The 22909-nt window shown below is 38.2% G+C and overlaps 1 protein-coding gene across 1 annotated transcript; it reads right to left on the bottom strand.

The window, feature by feature from the left end:
• Positions 1-3913: 3913 nt before the first annotated feature.
• LOC139743501 (tyrosine kinase receptor Cad96Ca-like) lies at positions 3914-17094 on the bottom strand. The gene is made up of 9 exons (XM_071653982.1): positions 17060-17094; positions 16346-16516; positions 16095-16190; positions 11666-11847; positions 8376-8480; positions 7626-7731; positions 5964-6060; positions 5210-5309; positions 3914-3979 (listed from the first exon to the last, which is right to left on the bottom strand). Exons 1-9 carry the CDS (start codon positions 17079-17081, stop codon positions 3914-3916), a joined length of 945 nt encoding a protein of 314 aa, XP_071510083.1. The 5' UTR covers positions 17082-17094.
• Between the last annotated feature and the right edge of the window lie 5815 nt (positions 17095-22909).

The following is a 22909-nucleotide window of genomic DNA, read 5'->3' as shown; positions in this document are numbered from 1 at the left end:
AATTTATGGCACTGAATTATGCTGGTTTGAGAGTTACCTGAAAGGAAGGAAACAAGCAGTATGTTTGAATGGAAAGCTATCAAAGCCAAACAAAGTAACAATAGGAATCCCTCAAGGTGGAGTTCTTGGACCCATACTCTTTTTGCTCTTTATCAATGATATCACTCAGAGTGTTAATTCAGGTATCTGTAATATATACGCTGATGACGTTGCAATCTACAGCTATGGGCAAAATGTGAATGATGTTGAAATAAAGCTTCAAGCCTGCATTGATGAAATATATAGCTGGTATAGAAATAACAAATTGAAAATTAATGCTGATAAAACAAATGTAATGGTTGTATCCTCACGTTTTAAACCTAATTTGAAGGATTTGAATGTGAATCTTAATGGAATCAGACTTAAACAAGTCGATTGTGTAAAATATTTGGGTGTTAACATAGACAGTCATTTGACTTGGGATAATCATGTAAAACAGCTGTGTAAAAGCTTAGCATATAAAGTGTTTTCTTTACGACGACTTAGTAGCACCCTTGACACTCGGTTACTTAACATCCTATACAAGTCTACCATTCAACCATGTTTTGACTATGCTTGTTCTGTGTGGGGAAACTGCTCCGCAAAAAATCGCGAATCTATACGACGCATTCAAAAAAGAGCTGCCCGTGTAGTTTCCAAACAATTTGGATATGGTGATAATAGCGTGACTGAATTGTTTAACCAATTGAAATGGCAGAGCCTAGAAACCCGACGTGACTATTTTCTTTGTATGCTCATGTATCAATGCATTCACGGTACAGCACCAGTCAGGCTTTGCAATGAAGTAGAAATGTATTTTGATAGACATGGCCTAAACACAAGAAATGCAAATTCGTTGAATGTAGTATTACCGAAGCCAAACAATGAAATGTTTAAACAATCTTTCAGATACTCGGGCTCCATTGCCTGGAATTCTCTTCCCACTGAATTGCAAAATGCACCAACTCTTTTGACTTTTAAAAGGTTTTACAAACGTACCTTTTTTAAGACATATATTGTGAAATAGCAGTTCTTAGTTATTCAATGCCTTGAAATCTATGTATACAGCCGTCACTACATTTTTATTTTGCCTAATGTCGTGTATTTGTATATCCAATGCTGATTGTAAACTTTTTTTTCCTTTATTTGAATTTTGTGAGCTTTTCCTGCACGGGGATTCCTCGGATATTTCATTAAGTATGATTTTATATTTTCAATGATTGATTGATTAATTGTTATAATGGTTATTTTGAACTGCCGGGCTGTCACTTTTTACCAGTCACCTACCACACATTTTCATCTCTGTATTTCAGTAGGCCTATACATAGAAATGGAGGTTGTTGTATCGCATTTTTTTTTATTGACACGTTTATGTACATGTATAATGCCATCGCCAGTGTCGTATTAATGTACTGTATATTACGTTGTGTTTCTAGAATGTGTATTGTATGTGTGCATTGTTTGTGTGAGTATTTGCCTGTGATATGTCATCTTGTGTTGTATCACTGCATGTGGTGCGAGTGTGTGCTCGAGTGAGTTTTGTGTGTGGTGTGTCTGTTGATGGTGTGCGTGTGTAATTGTGTGTGTGTGTATGTGTGTGTGTGCGCATGTGTGTGTGCGCGTGTGTAAGTGAGTGTGCCGTGTGTGAACTGTAGGCTTGACCGAGTGTCTGGTGTTGTATAAATGGGGTTGCTGAAAACTGCGTGTTTCAGTCTTGTGTGTATTGATTCTGTTTGGTGTGAATAGTGGGCAGAATATACTCCAAACTTAGCATTTTTCATATTTTTTTTTAACGAATTGTGCATTTGTATCCCAGTCCGGCAGTCCTTTTTGTTCTAAATCTGTTGAAAATGATTTTTTTTTTCTCTTCGCTTTTTGATGGTCTCTCTTTTATAGTATATACATGTATCCCCTGTGCAGGAAAATGCATTGTTTTTACACAGGACTTCGATGTAAAACAGCTTTTAGCTGATCGTTTTTATCCTGTATAAATATGTTTCAATAAATAAATAAATAAATAAATAAATAAAAATGCTTCCAAAAAAAAAAGAAAAAAATGAAGAACCTCGGAAAATACAGTATGCGTTTACACAGGACTTCGATGTAAAACAGCTTTTAGCTGATCGTTTTTATCCTGTATAAATATGTTTCAATAAATAAATAAATAAATAAATAAATAAAAATGCTTCCAAAAAAAAGAAAAAAATGAAGAACCTCGGAAAATACAGTATGCGTTGAATTTTTTGAGATGCTACTTTCCTGAAAATGGTATTCTCATTTTTCCAAGTTTCGATTGAACAATAGTGATTTCTATATTTATCACTTGAGCGAAAACTCAAACCTCACATTTAGAGTTGCTTACTGATCCAACCTTTGAAATTAGGTTTACTCACAATAACTGTACATGGTGCAATACACTACAATTTAATGCTGTACGGTAATTATAATGAAAAACACCGGTAACGACAGCCAGTGACAATAAAATACTAATTAACTTTGAAATAATGCCCATAACAATAACAGGACTCTCATAACCCATATACTTGTGACAACAAGGCATCAAGAAACCATTTCACGAGAGTGTAAGTCTCATTATCTTGTGATAGATTTACTATGTTATATAGGACTATATTTACTCAATCCACATTTACTTTTGTTGGACCAAAATTTTTGAATAACCTTAGTGATAATTCAAAAACGACCCCAAGTTTGAATTCTTTTAAAGTCAAGTTAAAGAAACTATTTTTAGATGTTTATAAAAATTCATTTGAACGTCATCAAATATATACATATATACATATATATATATATATATATGTATATATACTCAAACTTGTTAATTTCTCGATGAATGTAGAAATACTGTAATATTCACTTTCATTTTATGCGTATGGCTTAGCGGCTCCGTTCCCTCATTACTTTTCGTCTCCACAATCGACATTGCTTTTCTTTCTATTTTCCAACCATGTTATCACTTCTTTTTCATCTTTCTGTCTTTCTTTTCCTGTTCTATTTTCTGCATGACAGCGACTTCCACGTTTGTGGACTTGTCTGGGTGTTTGTTTAAGGCCAGTTAGGTTTTTATTTGTAGTTTGTGTAATTCTTTTTGTAAATTTTTTGTTTCATGTGCTAAGTAGAAGATCAAAGATATAAGATGTTAAACTGTTTTACTATATGTTTTGGGGGGAATGCACCCTACAAGCTTTGCTTCTTCAGCATTCCTCCCCATCTCCTGCATTTTCTCAACTTCAGAATATTTTTGTGTTTTTTTCCTTTTTACCCTATCATTTTATATCCATAAATCCATTTATCATATTTTGTAATATTGACACATATATGTACTTATATTTTATGTTGAAAGAAAAATGTATTTACAAGTTCTGGTGGAGATCGAAAAAATAAATGAAATGAAATGAAATGAAATGATAGATTAATTTCTACGATTAAACATGTAAAATTACCTTCGAAATAATCTCCATTAAAAACCTGTGGGTATCATGTCAATTCTCGAATAGGAAGAAATTTCATTACGTAAGATACATTCAACATAGCACGTAAACAATCTTTTGTCATCAGATGACACATTGCATATACACAAGCAACGTAGTAATACTATTTATAAGTGCTTGGAAATCGTTTTTCCTGCGTTGAACATTGATAATGACATACAAACCCTCAGGACAATAACGACACTGCAGCATGAAAATTTACAATAAGTAATATTCTGTTTCGTTTTATTACGCTTGAGTTTAAAAGATGTAAGTGCTACTCTATTGTCCATCTTTAGCTCAATGGTACTTAAAAAAATCTGAAGCCATCTGAAACCAAAAGAAGCCACAAAAAAAAAAAATGTTACGAAATTCATGAAAAGTGGCATTTTAATGGTGATGGACTTCTAGACTGTTATATCCGCCACATCGTCATATAATGTCTCGTCCAAGTTCAGGAGTGACAGATAGTCCTGGAAAGAGAAAAGTAAGCACAGGTGAGTGGAAATAATATCATCTTAGTCCTAAATTATTTTTCGGTGATCTATTAACCTCTGATCTATGATCATATTAAAATGAATTAAGAAATAAAGTGTACAATGCTTTAATTATGATAACGACATCAATATTTTATTACAAAAAGTCCTTTTTGAAGTAGGGTTCATTTAACACCATTTCATTGTGTATAATCAATACGTGATGTTAACTTATATAATTTTTACACTTGATATTTATTTTTAATCAAAACAATATTTCATAACATAACATTAGAAGCAGTGTACGGGTTTAACCCAGTTTGCATTCACAAAATTACACAATATTGAAGTGTTTGACAGTATTTTTCTAAGACAAATCACTGAAAAGACGCAATGGCAGAATCATGCATGGTTCACTTGCTTGGGTACAGGTGTAAATGTTTGTCTGGATTTGACAAGGTATCCCATTTGTTGTATGTTCTAATGACGTCAGTGTTCTTTGTCGTGTTCTCGTGCGCTGATTTTAACTGTTTTTTTTTTGCCTTTTCCTTCATTTTGTTCAGTCACGTGGCAAAAAAAAAACAAATCAATTGAACCGGAGTAATTATGTTTTATGTTTTAACAAGATTTAACTGCAGTTAACTGTTGGATTGACGCTAGAATCATCATTACGTTTGCCCTCCCATCAACAAATTACGTAAAAAAATGAAATAATATTGCTATGAACATGATAAGTAGTACCTTTCCTTCTGATAGTAAAAGAAAAAAATATAAGTGAATCCAGTATTTAATTCAATTTTATTTGGATCATTTATTTTCATTTTTCTTTTTCCAACAAAACAAAACACAGAATAATTCAGGAATCATATCATAAACATAAACATTCGACTTCGCAAGGATAAATGATAGAGATAAACATAAGAATGCATACCTGTCTGGCAAAATACAAAGTTATGCTTGAGTTGAGAAAAAAAAAAAGGAATTGAGAAGTCCACTGAAAAGCAAGATTTTATAATGGGAACCAACAAAAAAAAATATGAAATACTTATTTGCAAATACTTATCACAAATATAATTTAAGACAGGACGGAGAAAAGATAGGAAAAATGCAACAACACGACACGACTTGACAGAATAGATAGAAAGAATGGAAGGAAAGAAAGGGAAAAAAAAGAATGCCTACACGCGGTACAAGGAAAGTGGAACAGGGAATAGAGGATGTGCTTACTTGATACACTTCCATTGTTGGTTCAAGTTTCCTCTGAATGACGTTATAAGAGCATCTCTTTTCCGGCTCCATTTCCCAGCAGCTGGTCATTATAGAGTATCTAGGCAAGGGAAAGATTGAAGTAAACAAGGATAGGCTCATAACCCATACTTGGTTTCCGCACTGATCTGTCTTTAAATTACGTAAGTGTGCAATCTCAAAAGTGTCAAATCTAGACAGATTCGGCACAGGACACCTGAAATCTACGAGAATTCTAGTCAACGAACACAGACAAACACACGCACACACACACACACACACACACACACACACACGCACCTATTAAGCACAAGCACATGAACGCTCAAAAACTCACTAACAGACATACAAACACGCACACATCCACAAAGAAATAGACACACACATTATTGAAAGGGTTCAGAATCCACACAGAAAATAAGTAGATTTCAAACAGGATATAAATGGGCAAGATCGCACAAATAAACCCTTTATTCATTGCTCCGATTCCAAAACCACAGCTTGTGCCCAGCCATTAGTGAGACAGTCCTATCCACCTGAGCGGCTTCCTTCCGTACATCAGCCATCATATATACATGGGCAGCATACAAACATGTGATAACATAGAGTGATAAAAAGTACAGTACATCGCACTACTGCATAATTGTAACCTACTACCGTCCTGTCTAAACAAGCAAGCCCTTACATTGTAATGCATTCACCTGACGGCAAACTGTAAGTGGAGGTAAATACTCACAATTCTTGACCACAGTGAGAAGGGCGTGGCATCTTGTAGCCCTTGGTAACCTGCTGCTTCACCATGTCCATCGTCATTTTGGGATAGGGTCTTGCTCCTTAAAGAGAGGCAGAGAAGACGGCAGAGAAAAGGGACATACACGAGCATAATATAATATCATGTACGTAACAGTTTCTGTTTTCTATGTATTTAGTTGGTATATAATTTGGCATGTACTCTTTCCTCTAATTGCGCTGGCTCTTTCACAGACATTATAAATCACGTGTCTCAAGGGTATGCCCACTAATTTGATAATCTCAATGACTTTGGAAACTAAGTAAACTATATGCGTCATTATAAATATCGTGTATGTATACATATACATATCTATACGAATTACCATGTAAAATTACTTATTATCGTTTTATTTAGTGTAGATCGAATTTTATGAATGTTGTGGTGGTAAAGGCCGTGTCACACCTTTCCGGGCAAGCTACTCGGGCTTGTTGCGAGGAGGGATTTTCCAGCACGCAGGAGAATTTCCCCGGGCGGACAAGAATGTTTGCGAGTTTCGCACTTGTTTCTTACCTACACAGACGCGTGCTACTTTATCTTCTACTTGCGTGTATTCCGTGTCACCTGCCTGAGAGCTTTGAAACCGACCCGTTTTCTGTTACGAGCGACTTACAGGTACTGAGAAGTACCTGCGTTAGAGTTGCCTGAGAGGTGCTGCCGGTAAGGGTCTCCTACTGGTGTTCTGCGTGTACCTCTGCAAGCGAACCCCCACGACTCACTCGGAACAAGTTTTGAGCATGCCCAAGGCCTTGTCATACCGTATCTGGGGAAATCTTGCGGCTTGACTTGCGGGAAAACAAATTTGCTACCCGGAGCTCTCCGCAGTTGGTCCGCATCTGACAGTACCTAGCGCGTATCTCGCCTGTAGTTGCCTGGGGATGAGTCGCGGGGATGCCCGGAGAGGTCGACGCAAATCTCCAGTAGGAGGCTCTTAGCGGCAGCACCTCGCAGGCAACTTCCACGCGTGTACTTCGCAGTCCCCGTATGCAGCCAAGATAATGACATTCTGTGAGACTTCTGCCATTCCTTCAGAGGAATTCCTCACTGAGTTGTCAGCCCCCACGCAACTGGTACACATGTCACACAGTATACCCGTATTGAAGTAGAACGCGACCAAGTAAGCAGAACGCGCCCTCAGAAATTGTCCGGTATGCTGGAAAATCCACACACACAAAAAGCCCGCTTAGCATGCCCGGAAAGGTGTGACAGGGTCTAAACATGGTTGCGGGTAAAAAGATTTGCGTGCGCACCTCCGGGCGACTACGGGTGAGATACGTGCTAGGTACTGTCAATTGCGGGTCATCTGCGGGGACCTACGGGTAGTAAAAATTGTTCTTCACAAGTCGCACGCAAGGCTTGCCCGGAAAGGTGTGACACGGCATTAAACAAAGAAGTATATGCTTGCCATACTCAGGTCCTATACAGTCTCTTATCTGGGGGGGGGGGGGGGGCGCAACTGGCGCGCGCCCCCTTTATTTTTGGTTAAAACAAAAGAAATTAGAAAAAGAAATGGGAGTTGGTGCGTGGACCCCTTTAATTTTGCAAAAGCGCCTCCCCTTTACAGATTTCCTGGATCCGCCCCTGCTATGTGATATTATTATGTCGTACCAAGAGTGACGATTTCCCAAAGAAGGATTCCGTAAGACCAAACATCACCCTTTAGCGACCATTTTTTATTCTGCATTCCTTCCGGCGACATCCAGCGCGTTGGTTTCTGCACAGAATGATTGAAAAATAAAAACAAACAAAACAAAAATGAGTGGAATCCCGCATATATTATTGCAGTTACAAAACCCACCTTCCTTTTTTAATACTACGTAAATGAATAAAGCAAATACAGATTATAGTATGTTGTCTGTGAGTAACAATTTCTCGAACTTACCGTTTTATGATTAAAGAGAGAATGGAGTAGGACTATTTCTGATTGTTGTTTTTTCACACAAGCTTGCTTTTTTGGGTGTATTGAGACATTCGAGGATTCGAACAGTAAATTTAGTTGCAGGAAAAATTATTTTTCATAGGCGTGTGTATATCATATAGGCAGGGGCGGATCCAGGAATTCCATAAAGGGAGGGGGGGGGGCGTAAAAGTATTTCTGGTCTCACTTCCAGTTTTAATTAGCTAAGAGGTAACATTTTTATTTTCATTTCTTATACTTCAAACACAATTTTAAAGCGGGGGGCCTGGGGGAGGGGGGAGCCCGGTGCACCTCCCGCTTGATCCGCCACTAACAAAGGTATATTTATAATCTTTTCAGAAAAAAAAAGAAATACTATAATGTCGTTGTTAAGTGGGGTCTTTACTCCTTGTTAGTAATCATGTTCAGATGGGTAATCCGTAAGTTTGATTAATACTTACACCTCCAGAGGGTGACATGAATGACGTCATCCCGTAGTCAGAAATCTTACAAATCCTGTCTTCCGTCATCAGAATGTTGTGTGCACAGAGATTTCCATGGACAATCTAAGTATGATATAAGTCATGGATATTAGATAAGAAATATATGAATCACAAGCTTCAGAGAAAGTAGAACGTCATTAAACTATCCTCTTCGCAACGCTGGTGGAATGGACACACACACACACACACACACACACACACCCCACCCACACACACACACACACACACACACACAATGGGCTTAAGTTTCAGGTGTTTTAATTCTCATTGTATAGAAAAACAAGAGACCCGCGGGTCTAGCGCTCACCTGAGTATCGCAAGTTCACCTTTCACGCAGTCACTAATCTAAATTATTTACAGCTCCACCAAAATTTGACCAGGCATTCTCAAGTAGAAGATGAAAATGTACAATAAAGGCCCAATTTTTTTAAGATTCCTTAATTTGGGGGGATTGGGGCCCCCTGGGGCCCTCTGGGTGGGGCATGGTGCCCATTTTGATAAATTGAGATCCTGACCCCCTAGGGATGCTACGTGCCAAGTTTGACAAAAATCCATCATGAGGTTTTCAGGAAGAAGATGAAAATGTACAATTCAGGCCCCCATTTGGACCCTTCCAACCACCCCCCCCCCCACCCAAGAGGGGCACCCCTGGATCTCCTATGAACAAACTTGAAACTACAGTCATTAATGTACTCACTCATAGTATTATCTCAGCTCTATAACTTCTGATTCTAGAGAAGATTTATAAAGATTCCTTCATTTGGGGGGTTTGGGACCCCTGGGGGCCCCCTGGGTGGGGCATGGTGCCCATTTTAACAAATTGAGATCCTAACCCCCTAGGGATGCTACCTGCCAAGTTTGGTGAAAATGGGTCATGGGGTTCTCAAGACGACGATAAAAATGTACAATTTAGGCCCCATTAGGACCCCTCCTCACCCCCTCCCCTGGGTCCCAAGGGGGGCACCCCTGATTCTGCCATGAACAAACTTGAAACTACAGTCATCAATGTACTAACTCATAGTATTAACTAAGCACTATCACTTCTGGTTCTAGAGAAGAAGATTTTTGCAGAATCCTTAATTTTGGGGGGCTTGGGCCCCCTGAGGGCCCCCTGGGTGGGGCATGGTGCCCATTTTAACAAATTGAGTTCCTAACCCCCTAGGGATGCTACCTGCCAAGTTTGGTGAAAATGGGTCATGGGGTTCTCAAGAAGAAGATAAAAATGTACAATTTAGGCCCCATTAGAACCCTTCCCCACCCCCCTCCCCTGGGTCCCAAGGGGGGCACCCCTGATTCTGCCATGAACAAACTTGAAACTACAGTCATCAATGTACTAACTCATAGTATTAACTTAGCTCTATCACTTCTGGTTCTAGAGAAGAAGATTTTTACAGATTCCTTAATTTTGGGGGGTTTGGGCCCCCCTGGGGGCCCCCTGGGCGGGGCATGGTGCCCATTTTAACAAATTGAGTTCCTAACCCCCTAGGGATGCTACCTGCCAAGTTTGATGAAAATCGGTCTTGGGGTTTTCAAGAAGAAGATGAAAATGTAAAAAGTTTACGCACGACGCACGACGGACGACGCACGACGGACGACGGACGACGGACGACGCACGACGCACGACGCACGACGCACGACGGACGCCGGACGAAGGGCGATCGCAATAGCTCACTTGAGCCTTTGGCTCAGGTGAGCTAAAAAGCAAATGCGGGGGAGCCTAGGAAGCAGGTGCTTCTGGGGTTACAAATTCCAAGAAAGGAAGTCACCGGTATACATCTACATGTGTGTGTGTGTGTGTGTGTGTGTGTGTATGTGTGTGTGTGTGTGTGTGTGGTTTAAGTGTGTAGGTGTGCGTTTCCTTAAAGGTCCTGTTAACCTTTGGGAGCAGTGAATCAAAAAATTTTCAAGATATCACAATTGATGCATATGTGCAGGACTGTTGTATCACAAACATCCTACCACATAAAAATTTCGCAATAAAGCTTAAATTATAAGGAGATATCACCGTTTTTCTCAATAAACTGTAACAGTGGACGGTTTGAAATCATTATTATTATTACTATTGTTCACATTTCGTGTATTTGACAACACTTAACATCGATTTTACGATTTAAATCTTTACAGTGCTTATTTCTATTCCTAACTCACATTTTAGAACTATTTTAATGGCACTAATCCTGGGTATTAGTTTCATCTGCAAATGGTTACTTATGGCTTTTAAACCTTCTATAAGCTCGAATCAAGATTCTTATTTGATTAAGTGTTTTACTGACAGTTTCAAGTAGAGTTAATTTTGGATCCTGTGACAGAACAATAAAATGTACAGTGTTATCGGACAATAAACACAACGGTTGGATTGATGCACAGGTATACTGAAAATAAAATACGTTCATAATACAGGATCTTTTGGGCACGTCATGTCAGTGCGTTGTGACTTGGAGAAGGAAGCCTATGAATGCCAATTGAAAATAAAAAAAAATGCTCATCAAAATGGTACATGATGTTTAGTGTATTCACACTAACCCCCTGTGTGCCATGTTTATTTTCTTTCTTTAGGGAAGGTGTGTGGAGTTTGTGTTGAATGATTTTCATGGAAAGGGTCAAAAGGATCAATAAATCCGTCTCTCTTGCGTTTATAATAATGGCAAAGTTGTCATACATGTGGTCAAGCATGAATTAAATTAGGTCTACAAAGAAAAGTTTTACTAAGAATTTTATGGTATTTGTGACGGACATGTTACTATCAAGGTAATTTATCGTTAATGAAGAAATATCAATAATAACAATAATGTCCGCAAAAATATACGCTCGCTGTTCAGTACCCTCTTCCACCTCAAGCAATTTTGTTATATTAGGCCATACTTTAATTTTGCTTTGGTTCATTGCAGGTTTTTTTTCCGAGGTTGTGATGATTCTGTGTAATCATATATATTTGAATGTCATCCTGTTAGAATACTTTTGTGTTCTTGAATTGAAATAGAATTAATTGCAAAAATCAAACATGTTCACTCGTAATCCATGTAGTTCGATGTGACACGTAAATCATCAGGATTATAATATTTCCCTTGTCAATAAAAAAAAGAAAAAAAAAGAAAAGAGAGAGAGAGCTACTTTCTTCACAATGTCTTATGGCTGGGCGTACGACACCTTTAAAGTGATTACAACGCGAAACTGTTTCCTCATGACACAGTTAGCAAACAGTTTGTGCGTCTGCACAAGATCAAAATTTACTTTTCATGTTTAATTACCTTGTTGGAATCAAGGAAGTCCATCCCCTTAGCTACCTGCCAAGCATACGTAAGTAACTCAGACTCATCAAATCGGGGTCTCGCAGGCTTGATGTTGCCGTAGAAAGATTTTGAAGACTGGTTATTAAACTGGAGGAAAGTCAGCAGCGTCCCACCGGAAACGAATTTGTTTACCAAGGAACCTGCATTACCCCACAGGAATAATAAATGCACATGTTCGACATCGTTCAGCTTTTCAAGCATTAGGTTATCATACATAGGTATACACACATGATTTTCTCATTTCTACTCAACGGCACCAGATTTCATTATATCAACTGCAAACCGACATTAAATTTTGAATTTATTTCAATGCCTTTTAGAGAGAGCGAAAAAAGGGGAGCTGGACACACCACACTAGCATTGAAAGTCAATATGACGCCAATGTCAAAATAAATGGCTATGAAAGAGACAGGCATTGCATTTTGCCTCCGTACGTATTTATTCTGCATGCTTCCCAAATAAAATCAAAATAAATTACAAGGGTGTGACGAAGCATAACCAAATGACAAAGGAATATTGCAAAATTGCAGTTTACATTACATGCACACTTACATCATTGTAAAATATTTTGATATGTTTAATAATACAATAATGTACGATAATAAAATAAAAAAAAATATTTGAAATCTTTTAAGGCTTCAGTGGTGGTAGAACGTTGGGTGGTAGAAGGCTTCACGGTGCACCACGTATTCTTTTTGGAGTATGTGAGTGGCCCTGAAGGGCCACTTACATACTCCAAAAAGAATACGTGGTGCACCGTGAAGCCTTAGGGCCACTCACATACTCCAGAAAGAATACGTGGTGCCCCGTGAAGCCTTCTACCACCCAAATATATATATATATATATATATATATATATATATATATATACATGTTAGAAAGAAATATGATTGTTAAGGTTTGAGATTTTATGGTCCCGCGAGCGTTTAACACTGTGTCTCATGCACGATATAGGAAAGGGTAAAGTGGCCTTGTGTTGAGGGCCAGATTCTAGAGGTGACAAATCAGGTCCTGTCTATGACGTACCATTTGCCCAATAATTCCGAAAAAACTTAGTTTATCGCGGAAAAACTCAGTTTTTGATCGGTCGATAAACTAAATTTTTTTTTTAAGAGAAAGTCTACTTATTGAATTGATTGAATAACTGAAACTGCACTGGTCTTGCACTCGAGACACAGTGAACAGTTCCAGCACGTTTATTTTCATATTTCACTTGACATCAAAATACATCAAAAAAAGAATACAAACCAAGCAAGATACAAAATATGTTATAAGTCGGGTCATGAACAGAAAGTGTGTCAGCATACATATTGTACATAAGACAATTCTCTATAACTTGTGAAATATGATGGAACCGCAAAAGCAAAGCTTGTAAACGCAGGTTCCATGAAAAAAACCGGTGTAAATTTGCTATGCAATCAATGGAGACAGGACACAAAGTAATAATGACGAAACGGTATGAAAACTAAAATATCAAAGTACAAAGGGAAAAAGAAATAAGAGACTTTAAAAAAAAGTGAAGAAAAAAAAACAAGAACCCAAAGAATAAGAACTGAGTGAAAATATGGCATATAGATACACAAGTATATACGTGCACATTATATATAATCAACTTCATAATGAGTTCAAAATGTTAATACAAATACGGATGCAGTGATTATATAGTGGGAGCATAAACCAGAAATGTCCATTGAACGAGGATACTGCGCATATAACATATTAAAATATTCTTATCAGGCTGGTTATATTCATTTATTAACATTAATTTCAATTTTTGTTTAAATGTAAACATACTAGAACAATTGATTAAATCGGCAGGAAGATCATTCCAGAATTATCGAGCGATAAACTAAGTTTATCGATAAACTCTTTTTATCAAGCGTAAAACAGTTTATCAAACGAAAAACTAAGTTTATCGTGACAAACTTTCGCTGTTTTTATCTTATATATATATATATCTTAGTTTATCGATCATCAGAGTTATTCAAACTTTGTCAGAAGTAGGTGCTCTGAGCTTAACGTTGCCAGAGCCTATACGGCTGTGAGCGTCGCCACTGCTCGTGTGCCGTATTACCAGCTCTGGGCGTTAAACGACACTGATAGTAGGTTTGCGGCAAGTTACAACCACGTACGTCGAATAACGCAACAGACGTCATTTAAAAATCGTTTCGCCATGGCCACAGAAGAGACAAGTGGGCAGCCAGAGGAGCTACCAGATCCAGAGCTCAGAGATTTTTCACGTAGGATGTTTGCTGTCGCGACTAGTAACTGGTAATGGGTACTACAAACTGTAGTCGCAAGTCTGCGGCTAGTGCGTGCTGAGATCCACATCCTAATCATACAGCTAATTCCGTACTAGTGCCCCCTTTCGCCAAAGCTGAAATAACCATGATTACCGATAAACTTAGCTTTTCCCTTGATAAACAGAGTTCATCGTTAAACTTAGTTTTTCGTTAAACTCAGTTCATCGAAAAACTCTGTTTATCGAGCGAAAAAGCTTAGTCTATCCATCATCTCTGTTTATCAAGAGAAAACCTAGGTTTATCGAGCGAAAAAAAAATCAGTTTATCGATAAACTCTGTTTATCAAGTGCAAAACTAGGTTTATCGCGATAAACTTTTTCGGTCAAAAACTAAGTTTATCGGAATTATTGGGCAAATGGTGCGCCATACCTGTCTGTTCACGTAATTACTGGAACAAAAGATGAGACTGAAATGACATGTAATAATTTCTATTTGTTATCATATTTCATGCACACCCACTCACAAACACCCGTATATAATGTATATTCAGTCCAAATTGATTAAATTCAAATGCCAGTTTATTTCCAATGACACATTTATGTATGCATTATTTATACGTGCATTAAAATAAACACAAAAAGTCATACCTCTTGATTTTGAGTTTTCCATATATTTTGCAAAAACTATTCTACATTATTCTTGAGTTTGGGATCATAAAATGAAAGGGGAAATGGTGATTCAGAAGTTTTTCTACTCCTTTGTTTGTTTGTTTGTTGTTGTTTTTTTTGGTAGAGTGGTGTGATCAGGTATGTCTTGGAGGCCCCTTTTCATTTCTTGAAAATCCTTTAAACACTCTTCACTTCCGATAACTTTCCAATAACTTTTAAACAGATAATGCTACTGCTTTGACAGTTGGCATTGACAATGGACAAAATGTGTCAAAAGAGCATGCTCAATTTCAGCTTTATCTAATAATCCCTCCATTGTTGTTGCTACGGTGCTTTACATCCTGTTTCACTTTTTGTCCCATTCTTCGTGCATTTAGCACAGCTTGGTATTAAGACTAAGCGCTTAAATAGACCCCGTATATCAGAGCCTCTTTTGCCAGCTCAGACTTTTTCCAGAGTGTGTGATTTCTTTCCAATATATAGACAGGTTAGGAGAGTCCATTTGAATTGAGTTATACATCATGTTAAAGCTTTGGGTTTGCTATTTCAGAATCTGCCCTTGGCTAAAAATCCACGTCTGGCTACTTTTAGTTGGTTTTGTGGTGTAGGGCCGTATACAAATAGGCTCAAGTGTTAAAGAAATGATTTTACCTAATCGATGTAATCAATTACACTGAACCAACGGGTTTTTTTCTTCAGCAATCAACCCAAGTGGTAATTTAATTCTTGAGATTTGTAACATAAACATTTAGGACATCGAGTGCTCAACGACACATTAATTTTCTTATTAGGCAATATGTATTTATCTTGACTTGAATTCTCTTCCTGAGGAGTAGTCTACAAGTATAAAATAGAAAGGAAGTTACACAATGTGTTTGCATCCACACATGCACTAATGTAGACATATAAATCAATACATTGTAATGACAAACTTTAAGGGATGGTATAGTATTGGTTTAGGTGAGAATTCAGCTTTTACCTTTTTGCGACTTATTTAGAAAAAACTGTTATGAAATGCTAAGAAACCTACAATTCTAAGGGAAATTCTAAGTTTATCTGATTAAAAAAATCGGTTTTATAATGAATTGGATATTAAAAAAACAACAACAAAGTAAAACAAAGCCACCCTGATAAAAAGGTGGGTCCCACTTTTTATTAGAATTGCTTTGTTTTGGATATCTCAGTCATTTGAAAACCAATTTCATCAAATAAACTTTGAAGTCTCTTTAAAAAGTGTATGCTCCATATCCCATAAGAATGTCTCTCATTATCTAAAAATATCAGCATAAAAAAAAGTTGGAAACCTCAAATCCCAACTCGACAAAAATGTATCATCCCTTTAATCTTACAAGACATTCGATGAATACAATGATCTACGAGTCAATGCCATTTGTGTCTTCATTCTTATCTCGTTGCTTGTTTTGACTATTTTTTTTTTTTGGGGGGGGGGGGTACTGAACCATTCGGAGTACTTACGATATTCAGCACAGTATCCAAGACACCTCACAATGTTTGGATGGTTTGGAAGTTTACATAGATGTGTCACCAACTGCAGAATGTCTGGAACATTTTCTGTGAGTGCACAGCAAAGATACAGAGAGGTGAAATATGATGATTACATTATGTTACCCAATACTTCGTTGAAGACTGAAACAAATTCATGTTACCTCAAAGACAATCAGGAAAAATAATATTGTATCTAACATAACAGCAGATGAAGTGATAACCTGTGATCTGTCTGAGGGCCACCGGAGTTAGTCCATGTTCTGTGAGTAGTTTACCCTTCCACACGTCGCCAAACTTCCCCAGGCCGATGGAGCCAAGCCGAGAAAAGAACGTCAAGCTTTCTGCTTCAATAGCAGCGGTGATTGGTGTGAGTGGCTGATATACAGCATTGTCTGCCAATTGTTAAAAATGTTGGTTTTTACTAATATATGTATACGCTAGTGTGTTGCTTAATCCAGACATTTAAAACAAAGGAGAGAACAATCTCGAATGACACGTTTTGGCCGATAACAGTAAGGATGTCGTAAGCTGTAGGCCCTATAGCAGCGAGTATTGAAATTTACCTTGTTTTGACAGAAATGCTGATTAAGCAAAATCGTTGTTTGACGTCAAACTAACTGTTTCAAAAGTCCTTTTAGTATAAAAATGCATTTCTATTTCTTATCTACTTTCAAGATAGGTAATCTCAACCAGCTGCACATACACACAAAATTAATAATAAAACATTATTTTTAGTTATATATTATTATACTATAACAGAAACAATTAAAGACAACGGAATACACTGACTTGTGTTTTTGTAAAATGAAATCTCCAGTGTATACTTTGATCACAAATAAAAAAACAACAGTCGTTTATGCGCATGATAAAAAATGTGCCATCAAAATACCAAGAAAACAAAAAAATATATAAAATGTGAAAATGCGACGACCTACCTTCGATTCGTCGTTCAATCATCTCATAAGTGCTGTTTTCGTCGCTTCCCGATAAGACTTTCCTAAGTAAAAATGAGGCCAGAATAAATGAAGCTTGAATTGAATTACTTTTAACTTCATATTTTGGGTTAAAGAAATTTACAGAAAACGCATAAAGTATAGAAACACGTATTACTGGTGCACTGTCAGCAAAACATTGGGGTATTTATGGGGAAACTGTAATTAATGTAAAGAGGAAGTGATTTTTTTTGTTTTTTTTTCTTACCTTACGTTTTCTGCACTGTTATTTGGCACTAAAAGAGAAAGGAAAAAGAGAAACAAATGCTATGTTTTATTTTACGTTATATACTTGATGAATTCATCAGTTTAATTGGCCTTCGCCAATGTCAGTTTCTATATGAATATATTGCGATGATCATAAATTGTAATTTGTGATAGAATATATTCGTAGTCTATATTTCTTTACTGCCGTGATTTATTTTTGTTTTTACCATAACGGCCCATTTGTGTGTGAGAGTGTGTGTATATATGTGTGTGTGTGTGTGTGCGTGTATTTCTGCAGATCAGGACAAGCGGGACTGTCATTATACCACCTATATATCCTAACATTGCCATAATAAATTGTACGTTTAAAAACCATGTAGCAACACATTCCTACAAACCTTTGCAGGATGATGTGCTGTCTTTGTAGAGCAGCATACTAATTACTGTTATAGAAACAGCAAGCAGTATTCCCATGATTGACAGTGCGGCAACGTAACCAGTAGACACATTAGAGGGACACGTACACGGACACACGGCAACTAGAATGCATTATAACAGCAAAAGAAAAAAAATAAGTACTTGTATGATCTTTACACGTTGACTACCGTCTTAGGAAGTGACAACTTAAGTCGGTTTAAAGGGATGGCATGACACACAAATGAATTTGTCGTTCACACCAGATGCACTTGCTTAGCAGCAAAGCATTACTCACATGGAAGCATGTTTCAATTAGGCAGGACCTACGTGAGTGGATGCAAAGCAAACTCATGCTAAAAGTCAGTAAGACTGAAATGTCATTGATTGGCACATCCAATCGAATATCTAAACTTTCTTTTGATGGGATATCAGTTGGAAGTACTGTTTTAAAGTCATCTTCCAATGTTAGGAATCTTGGAGTGTGTTTTGACACACATCTGAACATGAAGCACACATCACAAATGTGTGTAAATCATCATACCATATGATTTACAATCTTAGACGTATTAGGAACTATTTCGATGAGAATAGTTTGAAAATGAATGTCCACGCATGTATTGTTAGTAAACTGGACCTTTGCAATGGGTTATTACATGGACTCCTCTTCTGAAAGACCTCACTCGCTTCCGATTCGTAAACGAATATTGTTTGAGATTTTGTTGATTGTATTTAAGTCACTCATCAGTCAAGCCCCCCACCCCACCCCCCGATACATATCTGAATTATTAGTGCTTATACCTCACAAATACCATCATAACTTGCGCAGTTTCAAGGACACTCTTCTGTTACAAATTTCAACACGTACAACAAAAGGAATATTGGGAGGCAGAGCATTTGCCTGTGCAGCTCCCAAACTCTGCAATGACCTACCATTAGAAGTCAGGAGATCCCCAGCTGTAGCAGTCTTTAAAACATGACTCAAAACCCATCTTTTGATTTAATGCAGCTGTCATTTGTATGACGCACCTCTTGACCCCCGGGATAGGTGCGTCAAAGTACCAATGTGCGTCATACCTTTTAGGTACCATGACGTACCCTCCGTCACAAAAAGTGACACACCTTTATGAGACATTGACGCATTAACCATGAAAAATGGTGACGCACCTCTTCGTGAAAATGACTGACCCTTGACGCACATGTTATTCGCGGTACGTACCAGACTGGAAAAGTGTGCGCTCACGCGATTCGCTGCCTGCGAACTGTGTGCACCGAACGGAAATTCGCGCGCGTGAATCCCTGTCGCCTACGGACCCTCGGATGTTTACATGGATCGCCGTGGTATCCCCATGTGTGGGCGGCTGGGGAGCGTGAGTATAGTAGCTTAGCTGCACACACCCAGCTAGCTGCCACTACACTACAGTCCCCTATTTCGTTTTGAGTCGGGGTAGAAGCGTTCCGTTGTGCAATGTCTGCTTGTATTTCTCTTCTTCTCCATCCGCTTGTCCCTTTCCTCTCAAGTACGAAATGATTTTTAGAGTGTTGTGTGTGTTTTTTGTAACGTTATAGCATCATTTTTCTGCAAGGAAGAGGTGAGTTTCTGTTCGTGTATTGCGATGTGCACTGCAGTATGTGCAGATGAAAAGCGTTCGAACTTTCTTTCCCGAGGCCGAGTATCGTGGAAATTCGATGTAGGCCTATTTCTAGGCCTATCAAAAGAGATCTCATGTAACAGAATACTTATAACAAACTATTTTCCGGTCAAAATGAATTGATTTCCTTTGTTTTGTATCGTTTATTGACTTGATCCTAAGGATCTCGTCGCAATACCGAGTTTCCAATGTCTATATTTATTTTCGCGTAGCTTTCGGTGCTGCCAACTTTTGCTAGGGCCTAATTAAATTTACTACACTAAACTTACCGTTCTCCACTGTCGTTTCTCACACCTTGTTTGGTACGATTTCTTCCATTGTATATCACTTTATCCGTTCCCTTTGTACTTTGAAGTATTTTACGTAATTCTTTCAAGTGTCTCGCACTGCTATTTTCGTAACGGCGATTTTTCCGCTTGCTGCAATCACTTTTTCGAACCGAAGCGACGAAGTTTGATACCAGCCGCTTTAGTGTGCTGTGGGTTGTCTTTCTAAATACATGTACCGGTATTTGTGTTGTTGGGAGGTGTTGATACTTTGTATTTGTTATTTTATTTTCCTAGGTGTTTGTCTCGAGGGACTACATTGTATGCGTGTTTCTTAATGTTGATAGGAAAAGGCTAAAATTGTCTGGGTGATGTCTGATGGTGGTGATGATAACTATGCTGGTGGAAAAAGACGGCTTACTGTGAATGCTGAGCGTACGTGCCGTTTGTTTTATTTCACTTTCCCTCTTATTCTTCTTTCCCCCTTACTCTTCTTTTCCCTCCCAAGAATGATAAAAAAAGAAATTACATACACCTCACAACAAAAAAGAACCACGTGCTACCAACCTTCGTAAAGTTAAATCTAAATGTTCAACATCAGCAAAGAATAAGGGGAAAGCACGAATGACAATAAATTAGAGCGAAGAGATTGTGTTACATGCAGTCTCTTCGGCTCGAAGAAACTTGACACCCCACCTCTCTCCCCCTTGTGGAAATTTCCACAAAAGCAGGTGCCACACCCAGGTGCGTGCCAGACGAAAGAATGCGCGCACTGATATAAACAGCGTGTAAATATCCTGGAAATATCGATCGAAGAATCAGCTCATTAGTTGAATTAAAGGAATCATTGCAAAGATATCGTGATTCTATAGCCTTTCTTTTGGCGCATAGTAGGAAACATCAAACAGTCGAATATAGTGTACTTGATCGAATATCTTATGTTCCCTGAACACTAAAAAAAAAAAAAGATCGATTAATCAGTCAATTAAAATTGCAATCACAGAAATAAAAAGGTCTCGTATGCCCAGAGAAATTCACTACGAGTAGGTTCAATGAGATGCAGTCATCACCTGGTTAGACAGCAAAATCATGACAATTAATTTCAGTTCACGCTCATCATAACTGCTTATTACTTATCAAAGTTTTGGCTATCAACATTCGTTCGTACGTGTTTTTTGTTTGTTTGTTTTGTATGTTTTTCCTCAAGTGAAAGACGTAATGATTTCTTTGTATCGAACGTAGACTGTATGTTTACCGTTTATCCAAACAGTAGGCGCCTAGGCGTACTTTCTGAATATATTCAGAAATTTCTATCAACATTTTAAATATATTACAAGACTCCCAAATACCAGTTAAAAAAAAAAATAAGAAATCGAATTTTTGAGATATGAACAACAACAAAAAATAACTAGATCTGTCGTCTTTGGGACACGATACATACATGGTATAAGTATGAACTCGATAGGCATAGCACTTTCTGAGCTGACCTCTGCACAACTTTTGGGGAGAAATAAAGAAAGAAAGAAAGAAAGAAGAAGAAGAAGAAGAAGAAAGAAAGAAAGAAAGAATCCGTACAGATACAGAAGGTGATTCGAGAGGACACTCGGATCACCTAAAAATGCATAGGAAAAGACCACTTCAACTTCGAATGACTTCGAATTTCTCAAAACCGTTCCCTAGTTCATGGACATCCCATAGAAACGCGTGTTTTGATATACTAGTATAGGCCTACACGTTGCTATGGCATGTCCTCGAACTATATATCTAGTTTCGCGAAACTACGGCCTGGCATGGCCACAGTAATTTTTTTCCGTAACCTCCCGCCTCCCCTTCCCCGATTCGAAAACAGCTTGATTGAAGCCCCTGCCTATATTTAAACACGAACCTTATTAAACCCTAAGTTTAACATAGGTACATGGTTTATATGCAGGGGCGTCACCAGCTTTTTTTCAAGGGGGGTGCGTTTTGACGCTAAATGTAACGAGATTTTTTGGACAGACATTTGTAATACATGTATAGGAAGCTCTCAATCCCCAGACTATGTAGTGTTTGTTTGTGTGTTGTTGTTTTTTTGTTTTTTTTTTTTTGGGGGGGGGGGGGTTAGTATGCGAGGGAGCGAGCAAGGGTGGGGGGGGGGGAGGGTGTGGAAGTGCCTGTTGTCCCCCTCCTCCCATGGTGAGAACTTTTTGCATTTTGATGTTGTAAATGGTGCAATTTGATGCAGGTTTTTGTGTGTTTTTATCGACTTGAAACAGTCCCACTTGTTTAAGGTAGCAGTACATTTGATGGAAATTGTTTTTGAACAATGTGCCTATAAATCATATCATTTCAATAAACTTCTAATATTGATTCTTACACGGATGTGATGAACGCGACCGAGCCCGAGCAAACGGAGCGAGCGAGGGGGGAGGGTGTGGAAGGTGGCCAACCCCCTCCCACGGTTAGAACTGAAATTGCATTTTGATGTTGTAAATGGTGCAATTTGATGCATGTTTTTGCTTGTTTTATCGACTTGACAGTCCCACTTGTTTAAGGTAGAAGTATACTTTGATGTAGATTACTATTGAACAATTTGCCTATAAAATAGTATCATCCAAATAAACTTCCTGTTTTGATATGTACACTGAATAATCATGAACGCGGCCAAGCAAGAGCGAGCGGAGTGAGCGAGGGGGAGGATGTGGGAGGGAGTGTCCCCGTCCCACGGTGAGCACTTTTTGCATTTTGATGTTGTAAGTGGTGCAATTTGACGCAGGTTTTTTGCGTGTTTCATGGATTTGAAACAGTCCCAAGGTATCAGTATATTTTGAAGTAAATTGTTATTAAACAATTTGCCTATAAATGGCATCATTTAAGTAAACTTCTAGTATTAGCTTACACTGATGTAATGAACGAGACCGAGCCCGAGCAAGCGGAGCGAGCAAGGGGGGAGGTTGTGGGAGAGAGTTGTACCCCCTATAAATGGATTACACAATGACGGTGTGAAACGACAGATTACTGGCAGCAACATCAGGAGAATTGCACGATTGAATGCGAGCGAGCGGAGCGAGCGAGCTTGAAAATTTTGACATTTTACAGTAAAAAGAATGCCGTTTGTAGCTATATTTTTTCGCTTTGGAATTTAAGGGGGGGGGGGGGCACCGGGCGCAACTGCTTGCAATGGGCCGAATGCATAAAACAAGCAATTGCTTGTAAGCAATTGCTTCAAGCAAAAGCACAAGCTCGTCTAGTAAAAGGTGTAGCTCAAGCAATTG

This window comes from Diadema antillarum, unplaced genomic scaffold (genome assembly GCF_040938485.1).
Source record: "Diadema antillarum isolate AM-2024a unplaced genomic scaffold, OU_Dant_1.0 seq00001089_RagTag, whole genome shotgun sequence".
NCBI lineage: Eukaryota > Metazoa > Echinodermata > Echinoidea > Diadematoida > Diadematidae > Diadema > Diadema antillarum.
This window is presented reverse-complemented; position numbering and strand designations above follow the sequence as displayed.

Bases quoted from the DNA above. Each gene is read 5' to 3' on its own strand.
- LOC139743501 (XM_071653982.1), bottom strand. From the start codon at position 17,081: ATGATTGAACGACGAATCGAAG. The intron at 16,191-16,345 runs GTTATCACTTCA...GTGCACTCACAG, and splicing joins GGCCCTCAGACAGATCACAG to AAAATGTTCCAGACATTCTG. The intron at 7,732-8,375 runs GTAAGTATTAAT...CATTCTGTGCAG, and splicing joins TCATGTCACCCTCTGGAGGT to AAACCAACGCGCTGGATGTC.